Genomic DNA, 20,868 nt, shown 5'->3' with positions numbered 1-20,868 from the left:
GTTCGGGGTCGGGGCCTATCACTCCGTTACGCACTACGTAGCCGAGGATGGCTAGGCGGTCGGTGCTAAACACGCATTTATCCTTATTGTACGTGAGGTTAAGGAGTTTTGCGGTTTGGAGGAATTTCTGGAGGTTGGCGTCATGGTCCTGCTGGTCGTGGCCGCAGATGGTGACATTATCAAGGTACGGGAAGGTAGCCTGTAATCCGTACTTGTCGACCATTCGGTCCATCTCCCTTTGGAAGACCGAGACCCCATTCGTGACGCCAAACGGAACCCTAAGGAAGTGGTAGAGGCGCCCGTCAGCCTCGAACGCGGTGTACAGTCGGTCACTCGCGCGGATGGGGAGCTGGTGGTAAGCGGACTTAAGGTCCACAGTTGAGAAGACCTTGTATCTCGCGATCTCGTTCACCATGGTAGAGATACGGGGGAGAGGATACGCGTCCAGTTGCGTAAACCGATTGATGGTTTGGCTATAATCGATGACCATCCGGTTTTTCTCCCCCGTCCGGACCACCAGCACTTGGGCTCGCCAGGGACTGTTGCTGGCCTCGATGACCCCTTCCGTCAGCAACCTCTGGACCTCGGACCTGATGAAGGATCGGTCCTGGGCGCTGTACCGTCTGCTCCGTGTGGCGACGGGTTTGCAATCGGGGGTGAGGTTAGCAAACAGGGAGGGAGGGTCTACTTTGAGGGACGCGAGGCTGCAGACAGTGAGGGGGGGTATAGGGCCGCCGAATTGAAAAGTCAAGCTCTGCAGGTTGCACTGGAAGTCCAGTCCTAGGAGTGCCGGTGCGCAAAGGTCAGGGAGGACAAGGAATTTATAATTTTTAAAAACCTTCCCTTGGACCGTGAGGTCCGCGATGCAGCACCCGGTGATGTGGACGGAGTGCGAACCTGAGGCTAAACCGATTTTGCGTGTTACGGGATGGACAGGGAGCGCGCAGCGTCTTACCGTGTCAGGGTGAACGAAGCTTTCCGTGCTCCCGGAGTCCAGCAGGCAGTCCGTCTTGTGGCCGTTGAGGTGGATCAGCGTAGTCGTTTTGGCGAGCGTGCGTGGATGAGACTGGTCGAGTTGAACGGCCGCGAGCCGTGGAGAAAATCCGTCGTCGCTGTCCGATTCCATGCTGGAGGGACCTTGCGTGGCAGATGTGGAAGTCGGTGGCCAGGATCCATATGTGGGGTGAACGGCCGCGAGCCGTGGAGAAAATCCGTCGTCGCTGTCCGATTCCATGCTGGAGGGACCTTGCGTGGCAGATGTGGAAGCCGGTGGCCAGGATCCCCAGGTGAGGTCTGTTCCCCAAGATGGCGGCGCCCAGGACCCGCACGTGGGGTCGGGGCCCCAAGATGGCGGCGCCCAGGACCCGCACGTGGGGTCGGCACCCCAAGATGGCGGCGCCCAGGAAGCCCTCGTGGCCGCTGGAGGCGGAGCTAGCGTTCCCGGCGCTGTGAGCGGAGAGGCGCGCAGGCCGGCTCCAAGAGGTGAGTGACCGGCATCAGCTGCGGGGATGCACAAGCCGGCTCCAGGACGCCGGCTAGGTGCATCAGCTGTGGGGATGCGGAAGCCGGCTCCAGGACGCCGGCTAGGTGCATCAGCTGCGGGGATGCACAAGCCGGCTCCAGGACGCCGGCTAGGTGCATCAGCTGTGGGGATGCGGAAGCCGGCTCCAGGACGCCGGCTAGGTGCATCAGCTGTGGGGATGCGGAAGCCGGCTCCAGGACGCCGGCTAGGTGCATCAGCTGTGGGCGGAGGTAAGGCGCGCGGGCCGGGTGCGGGGGGCCGGGGGCGGGGGGGAGCCGAGTCGCGCTGCGGGCAGGCAGGGACCGGGGGGCCCGGAGAGGCGAGCCGGTCGGGCGCCGGGGCCCGGGGGTGGGGGGAGCCGGGGTCCGGGAGCGAGGGAAGCAGGGCCGCTGCGGGCAGGCAGGGACCAGGGAGGCCCGGAGAGGCGAGCCGGTCGGGCGCCGGGGCCCGGGGGCGGGGGGGAGAAACGTGCGCGGCGGGCAGGCAGAGGCCTGGAGGGGCCGGGGAGGTGCGCATGTCGGCCGGCGGGGCGCGAGTCGGTAGCAGCTGGGGCGGCCCTGGGGGAGAGAGGGAGGCACACAGGCCGTTTGCAGAGGCCTGGGGGAGGGGGGGAGAGTGCTGTGCAGCTTCCAGAAGCGCTGCAGCCAGCGTTTTGGCCTGGCAGACCGTGGAGTAGTGGCCCTTCTTCCCGCAGCTCTTACAGAGGGCGGAGCGGGCTGGGCAGCGCGAGCGAGGGTGCTTAGCGTACCCACAAAAGTAGCAGCGGGGCCCCGCGGATTTATCGGGGCGCCCCGCGGCACAAGCCTGAGGGAGGCCGGGAGCGGTGGGTAGCTGGTGGGAAGCGTGCCAGGAGGCGGCCTGGCCAGGGTCATAGGTGCGCGCGCTTTGATCTGCGACCTCCAGGGAGGCGGAGAGAGTCAGTGTCTCCGTTAAACTGAGTTCGTCTCTTTCCAGCATCCGCTGGCGGATCACGGGGGACAGCATCCCAGCCACGTAAGCGTCTCTGACGAGTAGCTCCATGTGCTCTGTAGCGGACACCGCTTCACAGGCGCAACCTCTCCCCAGGGCACAGAGGGCCCGGGCGTATTGGTCTAGAGACTCACCGGGGACCTGCTTTCTGGTGGCCAGCAGATGTCGAGCGAATACCCTGTTGATGGGTTTGAGGAATTGTCCTTTTAGCTTCCGTATAGCTTCATCATAGTCTGTTTCGTCTTCGATTATTGAGTAAGCGGCAATACCCACGCTGGAGTGGAGGACGTGCAGCTTCTGTGCCCCGGTGGGGGGGGTGGTTGTAGATGCCAGGAACCCTTCGAGGCAAGTCAGCCAGAGCTTAAAGAGTTCTGTAGAGTTCAGAGTTTGCGGGCTGATGCGGAGGCATTCGGGCTTGATGCGGAACTCCATCTTCAAAGTTGTAGTTAATTAAATTGATGCACCATCAATTGCACGCGAGGCGAGTGATTTACCAATGTCAGGCTTTAATTAACTAGAACACAGCCTGGCGATCGTCTACAGTGGAAAAGGCCGATCGTCAGGCTTCTGAGCATTTATACCTCGTTGATAGAGGCGTGGTTAACTCAGCCTCTCGGCCAATCGGTCGAGAGGCACATGACCGACCAGGGCCAATGGTAAGCCGACGTTCTGGCCCAATGGCAGACGAGTATGCAGATCATATCATCACAGCGCCATCCTGGGTTGGGGGGGGGGGGGGGCAGCCACGCGGCACAGGCCTGTGACACCCGCTGGTTGGGTGTCCACGAGGTAATCGTGTGGTCAGAGGGGAAAGCATTTAAGCTCTGGAACGCTACTTCTAAGGAGGTGGATAGTTTTACCATCTCTTCTCGGTCGACGGCGCCCTTTTCGAGCAGGCACTGTCTGACATAGTAGGACCGGACTCCAGCTACATAGGTGTCCCGGATGGCGAGTTCCATATGCTGCGAGGCTGTGACGTCCTTGTAATTGTAGTTTCGAACGAGTGCCCTCAGGTTGCGTAGGTATTCCTCCAGTGATTCCCCGGGGTGTTGGCGACGTGTGGTGAGGAGATGCTGCGCGAACACTTCGTTTTACCAGCCTCACGGAATGTCTCTTCAGGATCGCGACCACGTCTGCGTACATGGTCGCTTCCTCGATTAGTATGGAGATTCTGTGGTTCACCTGGACGTGGAGGAAACTCAGCTTCTGTTCCTCGGTGACGGCAGGCGGGGAGGAGGTGGCGAGGTAGGCCTCAAAGCAGCGGAGCCAGTGCAAAAAGATCCCCTTGGCTTTGGCTGCCTGTGGGTCGAGTTCCAGTCGGTCAGGTTTGAGGGCAGCTTCCATTGCGATATCTTAGCATATTAAATTGATGCGACCATCAATTCACATGAGACGAAGAGTAGAAGGGAACAGTGGTTTTAATACACTAGATCTGTGCCTGCCTGCGACTGCTCTGTACTGAGTGCCGCCAACAGGCTTACAGGTTTATATACCACCCCTGAGGGGGCAGAGCCAAGGCGGAGCCCACAAGGGCATCAACATCATACAACACAGTGCAGTGGTGAATTGTAATAGCATACGTTCACCACACTATTCTATTAAAGAGCACAAACTGGGGGAGAACTGAACTTATTGGGAGACAGAGGTGCCAGCACTTTGGAGTACAAAGGAACGGGTAGAGTGGGGGATGGAGGATATTTTTCCTTCTTTTCCTCCCAGGTGGAGGGTTTTTCTTTTCTTGTTTTGTCAACAATGGGTAGCAGGGTTGAAAAGTTTGTAAGGGGGCAGCTGTCCTCCCTGTCCTGCTGCCTGTGATGGTGTTTTTTCTTTTTTTCCTCGGAGGAGGCGACCTGTGGTTTGGGATGTGTTTGTGTGGAGGAACGGGAGGTCCACGGGGGGCGTTCTACATAGAACAAAGAGTTGGGGGAGGGGTTATTTGGAGGAGCCTTTGTAGTTTCCACGGTAGCAGGTAATGCCGCTGAAAGGAAGTCAGGTGGAGGAGAACGTCGCGGGAGATGGCTGAGGAGGGAGGGGGTGGGAGGAGGGGGGAGGGAAGGGCGGGAGATGCGACGTGGCAGGGTTGGAGAAGAAGTGTGGTCAGGGGTGCAGACGGGGCCATCTTGGATTGACCCGGTACAGCGTGAAATTAGAAGGGGCGATGGCGGACACTAGAGAGAAATGAAAATGTAAGTCTCTGGTAAGGCTTATATCGTGGACCATGAGAGGGCTCAAATACTGGTGAAAAGATCTTGGTTCTTTGCGCACCTCAGGAGTTCGAAGGTGGGGCTGGTCTTTCTGCAAGAGACGCACCTCTGCGTGAAGGACCAGGTTAGGTTGAGAAAGGGATGGGTGGGTCAGGTATTTCACTTGGGGTTTGACTCGCAGTCGTGGGGTGGCCATCTTGATAAGTAAGAAGATGGGGTTTGTGAGTGCAAAGGAAGTGAGGGGCCCGGGGTGGGGGGGGTGGGGAGGGAGGGGGGGGGGGGGGGGGGGGAGCCACGAGGTGTTGCTAGGAGTGGAGGGGGCAGAGTACGCGGGGATAGTAATTTTGGATCATACGCCCCACTAGATGGAGGTTTGGCTTAGATTAGGGTCGGTAGTAGAGGCCGGGATGGAGGTTTGATTCGGGTTAATTGGCAGACAGAGGATTTTGTGATAAGGTGCAGTTGGTGATTAAAGATTATGTGGAGTTGAACCAGAATGGGAAGGTGCCGGCAGCCACATTTTGGGAGGCACTGAAGGCGGTGGTCTGAGGGAAGATTATCGCGTTTAAGGCATGTGACGTTAGGAAAAGGATGGAGGAGTACGAGTGCTTATTGGACGAGATAGTCAAGGTGGACAGCGATTATTCAAGGGCACCCACCACGGATGGATTGGCGAGAAGGAAACGTTACAGGGGCAATTCGATAGGTTGATGAAAGAGAGGGTGGTGGGTCAGCTGCATTGGGCAAGGTGGGTGCGTATGAGTACAGGGAGAAGGCAAGTCGAATGTTGGCACACCAGTTACGGAGGCAAGCCACGTCCGGGGAATATTGAGGATACGGGCAGAGACGGGAAGGTGGCGTTGGAGCTGGGGAAGAGAAACGATACCTTTAGGGAATACTATAAAGAACTGTACAGGACGGACCCAGGGAGTGAGGAAGGGGACATGGGTGGTTTTTGGATGGGCTGGGGTTCCCGCAGCTGGAGGAAGAGAAGAGGTAGGTGCTAGGGGAGCTTTTGGGGCTGAGGGAGGTATTGGACGGTACAAGGGGTATGAAGTCGGGAAAGGTCCCGAGGCCGGATGGTTACCCAGCAGAATTTTATAAGGAGTTCACGATGGAACTGGCACCGCATCTATTGGGGGCGTTTAATGAAGCGCTGGAGAAGGGGGAGCTGCCGGAGACAATGATGCAGGCAATGATCACATTTATACCATAGAAGGGGAAGGACCATTAGAATGTGGGTGGTACAGGCCTATACCGCTATTAAATGCGGATGTAAAAGTGCTGCCCAAGGTGATGGTGGGGAGGATGGAAGTTGGGGCCTGGGGGTGGTTGCAGAGGACCAAACAGGTTCCTTAAAGGGCAGGCAACTCTCCAGTAATATAAGGCGACTGTTAAATGTGATTATGACCCCGTCGAGAGGACGAGTACTGGAGGTAGTGCTGTCCATGGATGCGAAAAAGGCACGTGACCGGGAAGAGTGGTGGTACCTATTCGGGGTCCTGGGAAGGTTCGGGTTTGGACCAAAGTTTGTAGCGTGGGTGCACCTGTTACATGTGGCGCCGGTGGTGAGCGTACAGACCAATGATATGAGCTCACAAAGTTTTGGGTTACACATGGGAACAAATCAGGGGAACCTCTTGTCGCCGCTGCTGTTCGCGCTAGCAATACAGCCCTGGGAATGGCCCTCAGGGGGTGGCAGAGTGTCAAGGGATTACGAGGGGGCGTAGGGAGCATCAGGTGTCGCAACATGCACATGACCTGTTACTGTACGTGTCGGACCCGCTGGAGAGCTTGGAGAGGATTATGGGCCTATTAGAGAGGTTTGGGGCATTCTCAGGATGCAAGTTGAACATAGGGAAAAGCGAAGTGTTCCTGATGAATGAGTGGGGTCAGAGAGCCAACCGAGGGTGGCTGCCATTCAAGGTAGCTTGAGACAGGTTCAGACACCTGGGGATCGAGGTAACGGGAGAGTGGGCTATGCTGCATAAATGGAATTTAACAAAGCTGGTGGAGGAGGTTAGGGAGGATCTTAAGAGGCGGGACGTGCTGCATCTGACTCTGGCAGGGAGGGTCCAAGTGATGAACATCCTGACAAGGTTCTTATTCATATTCCAGACACTTCCGATTTTTGCACCAAAGGCATTTTTCCGAAAGATGGGTACAATTATTTCAGAGTTTGTGTGGGCGGGGAAGGTGCCAAAGGGAAAGAGGACACTGTTACAGTGGCAGAAGGGGGGTTGGCATTGCCAAACTTGTTGCATTATTATTGGGCGGCGAATGTGGAGAAGGTGAGGTGGTGGTGGGAAGGAGAGGGGGCAGAATGGATTAGGATGTAGGAAGAATCCAGTAGGGGGTCCAGCCTGAGGGATATGGTGATGACAGTGTTGCCACTGGCGCCAAGGAGATATACGGAGAGCCCGGTGGTGCAATCCACAGTAAAGTTGTGGAACCAGCTGAGGAGGCATTTTAGGATAGAGGGGATGTCGGTGTTAACGGTGTTGTGCGAAAACCACGGATTTGAGCCAGAGGGTACAGACGGATGTATAGGAAGTGGAGAGAAGTGGGGCTGGTGAGGGTGAGGGATCTGTACCTGGAAGAGAGGTTTGCTAGTATAGAGGAACTGAAGGAGATGGTGGAGTTCCTGTGAGGAAGCAAGTTTAGATATTAACAGGTGAGGGACTTTGCATGGAAGGTCTAGATAGAGTTCCCCAAGTTACTGAAGTATGTCCTACTGGAGCAGCTGCTGCTCCCGGGCATGGAAGTGGAGGGTAGGATCAGAAACATATATGGATGGCTGGGAGAACAGGGGGGTGAGCAGGTCGTGAGAATCAGGAGAAGTGGGAGGGGGAGCTGGGAGGGGAGATAAATTGGGGAGTGTGGAGTGAGGCGCTACATAGGGTAAACATGATCTCTTCATGTATGAGGATGAGCCTGATATAATTGAAGGTGGTTCATAGGGTGGTGAATATGACTCGGGGAGAATGAGTGGATTCTTCCAGGGAGTGGCAGACGAGTATGAGAAGTGTGGGCGGGGACCAGCAAACCATGCATATATGTTCTGGGGCTGTGAGAAGCTGGAGAGATACTGAGCTGGAGTGTTCATGACACTAACAAAGATTGTGGGGGAGGCGGTCGGGCCGGACCCTATGGTGATGATATTCGGGATATCGGAGAAGCCGGAGCTGATGGAGGGGAGGAAGGCCGATGTCGTGGCCTTCGCCTCTCTGGTTGCCCGGCGAAGGATCGTGTTGGACTTATATGGCTTTCTCCATCTGGAAAAGGTTAAATATGAACTGAGGAATTCAGCGGAGGGCTTTGAGGCAAGGTGTGGGGTGAAAATGGGGAAAAAAACTGAACAAACTGTAAAATTGTGAGATGGGGAGCATGTTCCCCAGATTGTTTATGTTTTGTAACTGTTTGAATAAGTTTGGAATAAAATACATTTTTAAAAAATGAATGTGACATCCATTATCATTACTGTCTACCTCTTATCTCTCAGCCAATTTACAACCCATACCATAAGGTTACCTCAAATTTGGTGACCTTTCATTCTTGCTCATAGTCTCTTATGCGGAAACTTATCAAATGCTTCTCCTGGCCTCACAAGAAAAGAAAAACATGTTTTTAACTTAGTCCCTTTGGCCTGATTTTCTTCATTGCTGGACTGATCCAGCAGGATATTCACTGCCATTTACCACTCTGGTTACCATAACAACTGAAGTCTGATGGTAATGACATCATTTGGGATCCATCAACGTGTGTAAAAATGATTTTATACCTTTTTGTGCCTCTGCAGGAGAGCAGGTGAAAATTGGAACCTGACAGTTCCTGATGATTCCAAGATGGGCAAGTATTGACAAGCTGGCTTCCCGTTATCTATGAAAGTCTGCAGAACTGGACCACAGCTGGAGTGCAGAGAGGAGGGAAGGAGAGATCATGGTCACAGGGGTAAAGGTAGACGTGTGGGTGATCAGGGGAGTTGGAGATTGTAGAGTTAAGGGTGGGATCAGTGATTGCAGTGGGTTGGTGGAGGAGGGTCAATTGGTCAGAGGGAGGGCAGCACGGTGGTGTAGTGGTTAGCTATGCAGCCTCATTGCGCCGAGGTCCCAGGTTCGAATCCCGGCCCTGGGAAACTTTCCGTGTGGAGTTTGCACATTCTCCCCATGTCTGCGTGGGTCTCACCCCAACAACCCAAAATTATGTGCAGGGTAGTTGAATTGGCCACGCTAAATTGCCCCTTAATTGAAATAAATGAATTGTGTACTTGAAATTTTATTATTTTTTAATTGGTCAGAGAGAAATAAGGACATAAGCTTGTTGGGTCTGGAGAAAATGTTCCTTCTCCTCTGGACCCACAAGCAGTACTATAAATGCACTTTTCGAAAACCTCACGCATTCAGCCCTATTTTCCTTTTACTTGCTGGGATTTCATGGAAACCGAGCTGAAATGAGTAATACATTTTTTTAAAAATCTGTTAAATGGAAGTAGGCCACTTTTGTAAAAGACTTTTTCAATTGTTCGTCACATAAGAGAGTATCAGTTATCTGATCCCTTGACCCATCTCAGCTAAAACCAGAAGTGGGTGGGTTGGGGTCAGGTTTGAGATGTAAAATGATTTTACTTTACATATGCCCCAAATCCACCCATTTTTTACATTAAAATGTCCCTCAGTAAATCAGCCTTTGCTACTTTAAAATATTCCAACAGTATTAAAAATGGACTACTGGCAGAAGCCTGGGAGATTACTTCCTATTTTTAGGTTTCAGAAAAATGTATAATAGAAAGGAAGTAACTTCAGGCACAATTCTTAGGCCTCGTTACGTTCTTGCTCAAGCAAAACACGGCAGATAATAGCGGGAGAGGCCAAAATGAGAACCGCTCCAAGCACCAAACGGTTGGTGATGCAACCGGCCTGCTCCCGTAGGCGAAATCGGGATCTCACCGTAGCGTGGCGATAAACCAATTATCACACTTAAACCCAATTTCCATACAATTAACGAGAGCCACCCCATATCCAACGGCCTCCCATCATTCAGTGACCTCCCCAGGAAGTGCTCACGGTGGCGCCGATTAGTATTCCTTTTGAAAAACGTAAACCTGGCAGAAGGGCTCCTGTAGGAAGATGAGGAGGTGTGTAGCCATCTTTGCTCACAGGCAAAGAGCCCGGGGGTGGTGGGATTGCTACCCCAGTGCTCGGTGGGGGACCTTCTGCAGGGGTGAGCCGCCATAGGTGGGTGGGAGGGGAGGCTCTGGGGGACAACCGCTCACAGCACCACCATACCAACCCCAGAATCATTTCGAAAAGGAAAATGGGAAAAGTCTGGCAAGGGAGAGAAAAGAGCTAACGTTTCGAGTTCGATGACTCTTTGTCAAAGCTAACAGACAGAGAGAGTGGGAAATATTTATACTGTGGAGTGAGAATGAAAGATGAGTCATAGCCACAGAAACCCAGGGAAACTTGGTGCTAATGGCCACAGAAACCAAGGGGAAAGAGTGTTAATGGCAGTCCCCAGACAGGACAAAAGATGTGAAAGGTCAAACAGCAGGGAAACTAACATCAGAGGATGAACTGTAGGTGTGGAGGGAGGGGAAGGGGGAAGCAAAGAGGAGAGAGGTGCAGGAAAGGTGCAGGAAAGAAAGAAATGGTAAAAGGCAGTTAAAATGAAATGAAAACAAATGGGTCGAGGTGGGGCTGATCATCTGAAGTTGTTGAATTCGATGTTCAGGCCGGAAGGCTGTAGCGTGCCTAACCGGAAGATGAGATGTTGTTCCTCCAGTTTGCATTGCGCTTCACTGGAACATTGCAGCAGGCCAAGAACAGACATGTGGGCATGGGAGCAGGGTCTTTTGTTAAAATGGCAAGCAACAGGAAGGTCAGGATCCTGAATGCGCACAGACCGAAGATGCTCAGCAAAGTGATCACCCAGTCTGCGTTTGGTCTCTCCGATATAGAGGAGACAACATTGGGAGCAGCGAATGCAGTAGACCAGATTGAAAGAGGTGCAAGTCAAACGCTGCTTAACCTGGAATGAGTGTTTTGGGCCTGGAATGTTAAGCATGGAAGAGGTAAAGGGGCAGGTGTTACACCATCTGCGATTGCATGGGAAGGTGCCATGGGTGATGGGAGAGGTACTGGGTATGGTGGAGGAGTGGACTAGATTGTCTCGGAGGGAACGGTCTCTGCGGAATGCTGACAGAGGGAGTGAAGGGAAGATGTGTTTGGTGGTGGCATCACGCTGGAGTTGGCAAAAATGGCGGAGGATTATGCTTTGCATACGGAGGCTGGTGGGATGAAATGTGAGGACAAGGGAGACTCTATCCTTGTTCTGGGAGGGAGTGGAGGGGGCGAGGGTAGTGGCATGGGAGATGGATCGCACCCTGTTGAGGGCCCTCCCAGAATCATTTACCCATTTCCAGGGCATTCCTTGCCCATGTCCGTCTGCTCCTACCACCCATAACCTCTACTGACAGCCGAGATCTCTGGCCATACCACTGAAGGCTATTACTAATAGGGAATTGGCAATCGTGGTTAAGTGAGCACACTCCAAGTGGATCTCGTGGGTGGGTGGGCCATGTAGCATGTGGGAGTCATTGCTCAGCATCCCAATCACATCTTGATGCCTAGACACTGTGCTGGAACACTGGGGGAGGCAACACCACACACACAGTAGCCAACATCAGAACACCCAAGGGTTGGACACAGCTCCGGGGACATGTCCATAGCCGGAGGGTGGGTGGGTGCCACGAGGAGAGGGAGATGCCTGGAGAGATGGGCCAAGGGATTGGAGGCCAGATGGCGGAAGAAAGTGATAGAGGCGGCATAATGTTTGTGCACAAAGGTATTTTTAAAAATAAATTTAGAGTACCCAATTACTCTTTTCCAATTAAGGGGCAATTTAGCGTGGCCAATCCACCTCAACTGCACATCTTTGGGTTGTGGGGACCAAACCCACGCAGACATGGGGAATGCACAAAGGTGTTTAATATGTTTTACAATTCTCTACTCTCCCGATGGTGTGGCCCCCCAACCCTCTCCCTACCCCCCACCCCACCGCAGTGCCCTCAGTGATCCTTAACGTGCTTGGCCCTCCTAGCCCTACCACTACATCTAGGTGTTTCCCCAGGATGCGCATCAGAGGTGGAGGCGGCCAGCTGCTGACCTCTTCCCGTGACCATTGATGTCCCTGGCAGGTGTCCTCTGGGGCTCTGTGGTCAGAAGGCCTCGGCTCACTTGTCGGCGGCACATGCTCAGTAGTGCCACCCTGTCCCATGTGCTGACTTTGTCCTCATCAGAGGGGTGGAACCCGGGGTAGCTGGTGGCCACCGTCGCCACTCCATAGGACAGATCTGGGTTGGCATCCAACGCCTCCTCCTCCCGGTCAAAGCCCATAGGGCCCTGGGATTCACATCGAATGAAGGGGCAGCTGGTTTGAGCCCAGGCTGCCCATGCATCATCTGGCTCTGCCAGCCCTTGCGGTTCCCCATGGTCTGCACCATCGTGTTGACACCCTCGGCGATGCTCCTCAGTGACTGGGCCATGTTCTGCTGCGCCTCGGCAATGCCCACCTACGACTGGGACAACCTCCGCAGCGCCTCGGCCATTCCCATCTGAGCGGGACATGCTCCGCAGAACCTCATCAAGGTCAGCTTGGCACTGGGTCACATCCCCAGCGTGTCGGACATTCTGCCGAGATCTTGGACACCTTCACTCATGGTGTCGACATCGTGCACCACGCTTTACGCTGAGATCGCCACCCGAGCAGTGTTGGTCTCGGTGCCAGGCATTGCCGGTGACCTCTCCTGCGCCCGTAGCCTCTGGGATTCCTCCACACGGTATGGACCTGCTGGAGTGCTGTTTTTAAAAAAATAATTTTAATTCAAATTTTCACATTTTCACAAAAAAGAAAACAATAACAGAAAATTCTAAGAACAAAAAAAAACAGAACCCCCCCCCCCCGCCGTACATACAAAAGAGAAACAATAAATTAACGCCCGTCGTTGGCAAAAAACAGATATTCAACCCAAAACAAAAACAAAGAGACAACACCCCCCCCCCCCCCCCCCCCCCCCCGGCCAGGTTGCTGCTGTTGCTGACCTTTTGTTTTTACCGTTCTGCCAGGAGATCTAGGAATGGTTGCCATCTCCTGAAAAACCCCTGCACTGACCCCCTTAGGGCAAATTTCACCCTCTCCAATTTAATAAACCACGCCATATCGTTGACCCAGGCCTCCACGCTTGGGGGCCTCGCATCCTTCCACTGAAGAAGAATCCTTCGCCGGGCTACTAGCTGCTAGAGTGCTATTGACATCACCCCCTGAATATCTCAGCTGCTCACAGTTCCGATACCTCTATACCACAGGCTCAGCATCAGACTGGGATCCTGCTGGGTCCTGGGATCCAGCAGTCCTCTGACTTCTGTCCCGGCTAGGGGTTCCTGCCTCCACCTGATGTACATCGTCAGCAGTGTGGTGCTCACCAGATTTTGCCCATGTGGAGGATGGGGTGACATCTGTGTCGTGGCTATAATGGTTACATCCTCAGAGCTCTCCTCTGAGGTGGTCTCGTGTGAGCTAGGAGAAGGAGCCACCCGAGATGGCAGATGCCATCGACTGGGGGACCTGCGGGAGAATGGACATGTGGTCAGTGGGAGGAGTGGGTCAGTCAGTCAGTAAGACAATAACAACTCACTTCTGATAGGTCCTCTGGATGGAGCCCGGTGGTTCCTCACTTCTGCGGTTTCCGCCAGCCTCTGTGTGGGTGACCAATTTGTCCTCGGCCATCCCAGTCACCTCCAGGGCATGCTCCTCGAAGGAGGCATGGACTCTTAAGTCTGGCACTCCTTCACCAGTTTGGGCCCTCTCCCGACGATTATGGGAGAGCTTTTCCTGAGGAGACACAGAGAGGGCAACTTTAGACACACTGTGGTGGGAGGGGTGTGTGTGAAAAGGGAGGGTTGGGGTGGGGGGCTTGAAGGGGGAAGGGGGTGGAGTGAGGGTTGGGGTCGCATGGGGAGTTGGGGAGGGGGGGGATGGGGTGCGTTGGTGTCTATTCACTTCTGCTGCCCAGTATAGGCTGTTGACCTTTTTTCAGCACTGAAAGCCAGTCCCCCTGGTCACACTCCCCGAGCTCACAGCTGCCGCTACCTTGTCCCAGGTTGCATTGGTTGCCCTATGGCTCATCCTCCAGGACCCTTGGGGGAACAGGACATCCCTCCTGGCCTCCATAGCATCTAGCAGCCTCCCCAGATCTGTGTCCGCGAATCTTGGGGCTAGTCTCCTTGGCACCATTGTTGTGAGCTGGCTGGGCAAGTGCTGCTTAAGTGTTGCTCGACCTTGTTAGCGGGGGGCTGGCGAGGGCGGTCCCGGAAAATCAGCTGCCCAGCCTTCATTTGCTGCGAGAAGCCCGTGAGGCTCATTAAGTGGACCAATTAATGTTGAATTGCCTTACCAGCCTCCCTGGGCCAAGCCCCGGGAAGCTTGTGGCAATTCCCGCTTGCGACCACACTTACATTAGAAATTTTCTGGAAATTTTATGTGTGTATGCATGTGTCAGTGAATAATTCTTCAACTAAAGAGATATTTACTAATCTCAACTAACATTTAATAAGGATCAAATTTTAAAAGAAATAAATCACAGAGAGATTGAACTGCAATACTATGCCATCCTTGAAGGGGATGATAAGAATTTACCTGGCTAGGTAGTATTACATCATTTTGTCTTACCACTGAACCAATTACAGCATCTTCCCGTTGTATGGCTTTCTTCAGGTGCGTATCAGCATCAGCCAAAGCCCAAAAGTTGCATTGAATTGGAAAGGACATTTGCTGATCAACATCTTCTCCAAACTTTTTTCCAGAAATAAACACTGTGGTACTCCTGGTTTCTAAAACTAATACATATGAAGTGGAAGACATTTTCAATGCAAAGTTCTATAAAACGTGAACTATTTAGTGCACATGGTAGTGAGGTATGCACCATACCTGTCTGAAGTAATTTAAGTTTGTCTCTTTTGTGAGAATAAAGTTCTCCTATATAGCAGATACCTCCCTTGGCCAGTAAGGCAGAGCCAGCTTGAACTTTGGCAGTACCAGTTCCATGTTCATCTTTGGAGACTGTAGCAAAAATCTCATATGATGGTAAATGTCGTACTCCGCAAGGCACAAGGCTCAGGCTATATGTTAACAGCCTGTGGAAAAATACAGAAATCTTTAGGAAAACAGGCCCAGATAAAAATCTACAGCGAAATTTAAGAGGGAATTTGATTCTCATAATGAAGATTGCAAAAGGCATGGGTATCATACAAAAATGGAAAGATTGTTGTTATGAGTTTAGGTAGAATTGAATGTTACCAGTAGAAAGTGAAGAAGGCAGTGAGCCTAGGTTTACTTTTCTCACAGGCTGATCAAACTGCAGTGTGGGATGCCAGGAGTCAAGATTGATTCATGGGGGCAGCACGGCAGCTCAGTGGTTAGCTTTGCTGCCTCATGACACCGAGGTCGATCCCGGCTCTGGGTCAATGTCTGTGTGGAGTTTGCACATTCTCCCCGTGTTTGCGTGGGTTTAGCCACCACAACCTAAAGATGTGCAGGGTAGGTGGATTGGCCATGCTAAATTGCCCCTGAATTGTAGAAAATGAATTGGGTACTCTAAATTTAAAAAAAAGATTGATTCGCTACCAGATGGACTGCATCAGATGGATTTATGCATACCAAGATTATCATTTGATATAGAAGGTATTTCCTGGATATTATTCCTAGATAATAAAGAAAGGAGCAGGGGCTTGCCTAATTGCCTATGAAGGGTTGCTCACAACCTTCTTCAAGGACTTCAGAATTTGCAACATATCAGTTTTCCTGCTTCTCCCAGACATTTGAGGGGTCTGTTGTGCATTGAAGCTATAGATGCGGCGAGTTTGATATGGTTGGGGTCGCATGGGAAGTTTGGGGGGGGGGGTGCTCCTGGGGGAGGGGGGGGGGGATGGGGTGCGTTGGTGTCTACTCACTTGTGCTGCCCAGTGTAGGTTGTTGACCTTTTTTCAGCCCGTCCTCCTGGTCACACTCCCCGAGCTCACAGCTGCCGCCACCTTGTCCCAGGCTGCATTGGTTGCCTTATGGATGATCCTTTGGGACCATTGGGGGAACAGGACACCAACGCACCCCATCCCCCCCCCCCCAACCAGGAGCACCCCCCCCAACTCCTCATGCGACCCCAACCCTATCATACTAGCCGCATCTATAGCTTCAGTGCACAACAGGCTTTTGGTCATCCTGGGTATATAAACATTTGTCCAGCCTCCACATCTGCTTAAAAGTTGTCAAATGAAAATGAAAACATGGCCTAACATAAAGACATTGTATAAAGCAGATCGGGTCAGCTCCTCAAATGATAAATGTGTGAGAATGAAACTGTGGGTAGAGCCACATCAAATTGTTCATAGTGGTAGATAATTAAACAACTAACTGGAGGATGTAGTAGAAGAGTCAACAAGGGTTAGCCTGGGACTGAATACAGCACCATCCACCAGTGATGTAAGAAGGCACATGACCTAAAGCTTTGGCAGTATAGAGCTAGGTAACAATATGTAAAGGCATGTCATGGAGTCCTCTTCATACCTGAATCCTCTACTGTAAACATGTACATAGTTCAAGAAAAGGACACCAGAAACACATTTCTGCTCAGGAAACCCTCACTCAAGAAGCTGAGGAAACTCACCTGAAAAGCTCCAGAAACAGAAGATCCAGGCAACAGAAAAAAAGACAGAAGTTAAGCTCAAGCTAAAATCACCACAGAATCCCTGTGAAAGCAGCTTCAACAAAGCAGAGCTAGCAGCCTGAAGGGTGAGATACAACCTTTTCAAAGTTCCAGGGGAGCCACTCCTGTGAACTATTTCTTTATAAATCAATCAGGCAGGAAACTCAGTTGCACAGTTGTTACAAGCCCAACCAATAACTCAGCGGCCCCTCCATGTGGCCCCTGGCTCCGGAGCACGACTAAAGAAAAATAAACATTGAAGATGCAGAAACCCCCATTTAAATGAAAAGCCAAGTACCTTGCAAAATGTCCGGCCTCCCAGCCAGCAAGACCGCTACACTCCCAACCTAGACTTGACCCGTGGCAGCACGTCGCCATTCAACAGACCCACAGTACTGTGGTGAACACCATTAGTGGTATATTATATGTATTACGGCACTGCCCATATATTAGAGGTACAATGGTAAAATCCTGCCTGCTGGTTCCGCCCAGCAGGCAGCGTATAAAAATGTGTGCTCTCCTGTGCTGCAGCCATTCTGGTTCCAGCTACAGGAGGCACAACATCTCGTTCAATAAAGCCTCGATTGTTCCACCATTCTCGTCTTGTGGTAATTGACGGTACATCAATTTATTGAACAAGATTTTTTAAACAATGGATCTGCGCATCAAACCTGATCACCTGCAACTGAGCCCTCAAGCAGCCAACGCTACGTCCACCTTCGACTACTGGCTAGCCTGCTTCGAAGGCTACCTCAGAGCAGCCGCGGAAGAACCTCGGACTCGCAGATGCTCCAAGTCCTCTATTCATAGGTGAGCACTGGCATTTTCCCCCTCATCCGGGATGCGCCCACCTGCTCCGAAGCGATGACGCTCCTGAAGGGACATTACGTTCGACCGGTGAATCACATGTACGCCTGGCACCTCCTGGACATAAGACAGCAACTCCCCAGGGAGACTCTGGACAATTTCCTGGGTGCCCTGCACATCCTAGGTAGGAACTGTGACTGCCAGGCAGTTTCGGCAGTCTAGCACACCGAACTTTTAATTAGAGACGCGTACGACACGGGCATAAAGTCTGCGTACGTCCGACAGTGACTACTGGAAGGGGGTACGCTCGATCTTGCGGGGACTAGGCAGCTCGGTAATTTTTTAGAAGTGGCCTCCCGTAACGTTCAGTCCTATGCCCCCGACCGCGCGGCACCCTCGTGGGCATCGTGGGCCCCACCAACTGCCGAATCCAGCTCACCGCAAGCCTGCGCCGCGCAGCAGCTAGCCAACTCTGGGGGGACCCAAGTGTTATTTTTGAGGACAAAACAAACACCCCAGGCAGCGCTGCCCAGTGTGGAGCGCGACCTGCAACGGGTATGGGAAGAAAGGACACTTTGTTTCTGTTTGCCAGGCCCGGTCGGGCGCCGCTGTTTCCAGGCCCGGCATTTCTACACACCCCACGTGCGACCCAGGGGCGCCGCTATCTTCCCCTTCGCAAGCCACGTGCGGCCCGTGGGCGCTGCCATCTTCATCACTGCAAACCACGTGCGGCCCGTGGGCGCTGCCACCTTCATCACTGCAAACCACGTGCGGCCAGTGGGCGCTGCCATCTTTGATGCCACCCGCCCTGTGCGCCCCATGGGCGTCATTTTGGACCACGCCTCAGGACTCTTGTTCGTCTGGCCGTTCATCGCCTACCGCTACCTCCGCCACCGCTGACCAGCCCGGGATCTCCCAGCATCTTCCACAGCTCACCTCTATCACCCTGGATCAGTCCCGGCCCCGCAACCACGACGATCAAGATCAACGGGCACGAGACGACCTGCCTCTTTGACTCCGGGAGCACAGAGAGCTTCATCCATCCCACTACGGTACGGCACTGCTCCCTCCCGGGACACCCCGTCACCCAGAAAATCTCCCTGGCCTCTGGATCCCATTCCGTTGAAATCCGGGAGTACTGTATTGCAACCCTCACCGTCCAAGGCGTAGAGTTCAGCAACTTCCGGCTCTATGTCCACCCCCACCTCTGCGCTGCCCTGTTACTCGGTCTGGATTTTCAGTGCCATCTCCAAAGCCTGACTTTAAAACTTGGCGGACCCCTACACCCCCCCTCACCGTCTGTGGCCTCATGACCCTTAAGGCCGATCCACCTTCCCCGTTTGCGAACCTCACCCCGGACTGCAAACCCGTCATCACTAGAAACAGACGGTACAGTGCCCAGGACAGGACCTTCATCAGTCAGAGGTCCAATGGCTTCTGCGGGAGGGGTCATTGAGGCCAGCAACAGCCCCTGGAGAGCTCAAGTAGTGGGAGTGAAGACTGGGGAGAAGCACAGGATGGTCATTGACTACAGTCAGACCATCAATCGGTACACGCAGCTCGATGTGTACCCCCTCCCACTTATATCTGATATGATCAATCAGATTACGCAGTATCGAGTCTTTTCAACAGTAGACTTGAAGTCCGCCTATCACCAGCTCCCCATCCGCCCGGAGGACCGCCAATACACTGCGTTCGAAGCAGATGGCCACTTCTATCACTTCCTTAGGGTTCCCTTCGGCGTCACCAATGGGGGTCTTGGTCTTCAAGTGAGCGATGGACCGGATGGTTGACCGGTATGGACTGCAGGCCACCTTCCCGTACCTAAATAACATCACCATCTGTGGCCATGATCAGCAGGAGCACGACGCAAACCTCCTAAAATTCCTCCATACTGCCAAACTCCCTAACCTCATACAACAAGGAGAAATGCGTGATCCACACCAAGCGCTCAGCCATCCTTGGCTACGTAATTGAAAATGGAGTCCTGGGGCCCGACCCCGACCGCATGCGCCCCCTCCTGGAACTCCCTCTCCCCTGCTGCCCCAAGGCCCTGAAACGATGCCTGGAGTTTTTCTCCTATTACGTCCAGTGGGTCCCTACTTATGCGGACAAGGCCTGCCCACTCATTCAGTCCACGTTTTCCCTTGACGGCTGAGGCCCACCAGGCCTTCAACCGCATCAAGGCGGACATCACCAAGGCCACGATGCACGCGGTCGACGAGTCCCTCCCCTTTCAGGTGGAGAGCGATGCATCGGACATAGCTCTAGTCGCCACCCTCAGCCAGGCGGGCAGGCCCGTGACCTTCTTTTCCCGCACCCTCGATGCCTCCGAAATTCAGAACCCCTCTGTCGAAAAGGAGTCCCAAGCCATTGTGGAAGCTATGCAACATTGGAGGCATTACCAGGCCGGCAGGAGATTCAGTCTCTTCACTGACCAACGGTCGGTTGCCTTTATGTTTAATAATACACAGCGGGGCAAGATCAAAAATGACAAGATCTTGAAGTGGAGGATCGAGCTCTCGACCTATAATTATGGGATCTTGTATCGCCCGGGGATGCTCAACGAGCTCCCTGATGCCCTATCCCACAGTACATGTGCCAGCGCAGAAGTGGACCGATTCTGGGCTCTCCACTATGACCTCTGCCACCCGGGGGTCACCCGGTTCTTCCATTTTATCAAGGCCCGCAACCTGCCCTACTCCATTGAGGAAGTCAGGACCATCAACAGAGACTGCCAAGTCTGCGCAGAGTGCAAGCCGCACTTCTACTGGCCAGATAGAGCGCACCTGGTGAAGGCCTCCCACCCCTTTGAGCACCTCAGCATGGAGCTCAAAGCGTCCCTCCCCTCCACTGACCGCAACGCGTACTTCCCTAACATGATTAGGGCAGCACGGTAGCATGGTGGTTAGCATAAATGCTTCACAGCTCCAGGGTCCCAGGTTCGATTCCCGGCTGGGTCACTGTCTGTGCGGAGTCTGCACGTCCTCCCCGTGTGTGCGTGGGTTTCCTCCGGGTGCTCCGGTTTCCTCCCACAGTCCAAAGATGTGCGGGTTAGGTGGATTGGCTATGCTAAATTTCCCTTAGTGTCCTAAAGAATAAGGTTAATTGGGAGGGGTTGTTGGGTTACTGGTATAGGGTGGATACGTTAACATGAGTAGGGTGATCATTACTCGGCACAACATCGAGGGCCGAAGGGCCTGTTCTGTGCTGTACTGTTCTATGATTGACGAGTACTCCCGGTTCCCTTTCGCCATCCCATGCCCCGATATGACTTCTGCCACGGGAACCAAAGCCCTGCACAGCATCTTCACTCTGTTCGGTTTCCCCACCTATATCCACAGCGATCGGGGAACCTCTTTCATGAGCGATTAGTTGCGTCAGTTCCTGCTCAGCAAGGGCATCGCCTCGAGCAGGACGACCAGCTACAACCCCTGGGGAAACAGGCACGTGGAGAGGGAGAACGGGACGGTCTGGAAGGCCGTCCTGCTGGCTCTACGGTCTAAAAATCTCACGGTTTCCCGCTGGCAGGAGGTCCTCCCCGACGCGCTCCACTCCATCCGATCGCTCCTCTGCACCGCGACTAATGAGACCCCTCACAAACGTGTGTT

The 20,868-nt window shown here is 53.3% G+C and overlaps 1 protein-coding gene across 8 annotated transcripts in view; it reads right to left on the bottom strand.

Moving 5' to 3' along the window:
* mcmdc2 (minichromosome maintenance domain containing 2) overlaps positions 1-20,868 on the bottom strand; it is a 196,078-nt gene that overhangs the window by 77,137 nt on the left and 98,073 nt on the right. For 7 of the 8 annotated variants that reach the window (XM_038809519.1, XM_038809521.1, XM_038809520.1 and 4 more), the window contains 2 exons: positions 14,680-14,885; positions 14,422-14,588 (listed from right to left, as the gene is read on the bottom strand). In XM_038809519.1, the coding sequence (XP_038665447.1) occupies positions 14,422-14,588; positions 14,680-14,885 (373 nt within the window). Of the gene's footprint in view, positions 1-13,387; positions 13,585-14,421; positions 14,589-14,679; positions 14,886-20,868 lie in introns of all 8 variants that reach the window. The other variant, XM_038809522.1, reaches the window with a different exon arrangement.

The sequence above is a fragment of the Scyliorhinus canicula genome, chromosome 10 (genome assembly GCF_902713615.1).
Source record: "Scyliorhinus canicula chromosome 10, sScyCan1.1, whole genome shotgun sequence".
In the NCBI taxonomy this organism is placed as follows: domain Eukaryota; kingdom Metazoa; phylum Chordata; class Chondrichthyes; order Carcharhiniformes; family Scyliorhinidae; genus Scyliorhinus; species Scyliorhinus canicula.
This window is presented reverse-complemented; position numbering and strand designations above follow the sequence as displayed.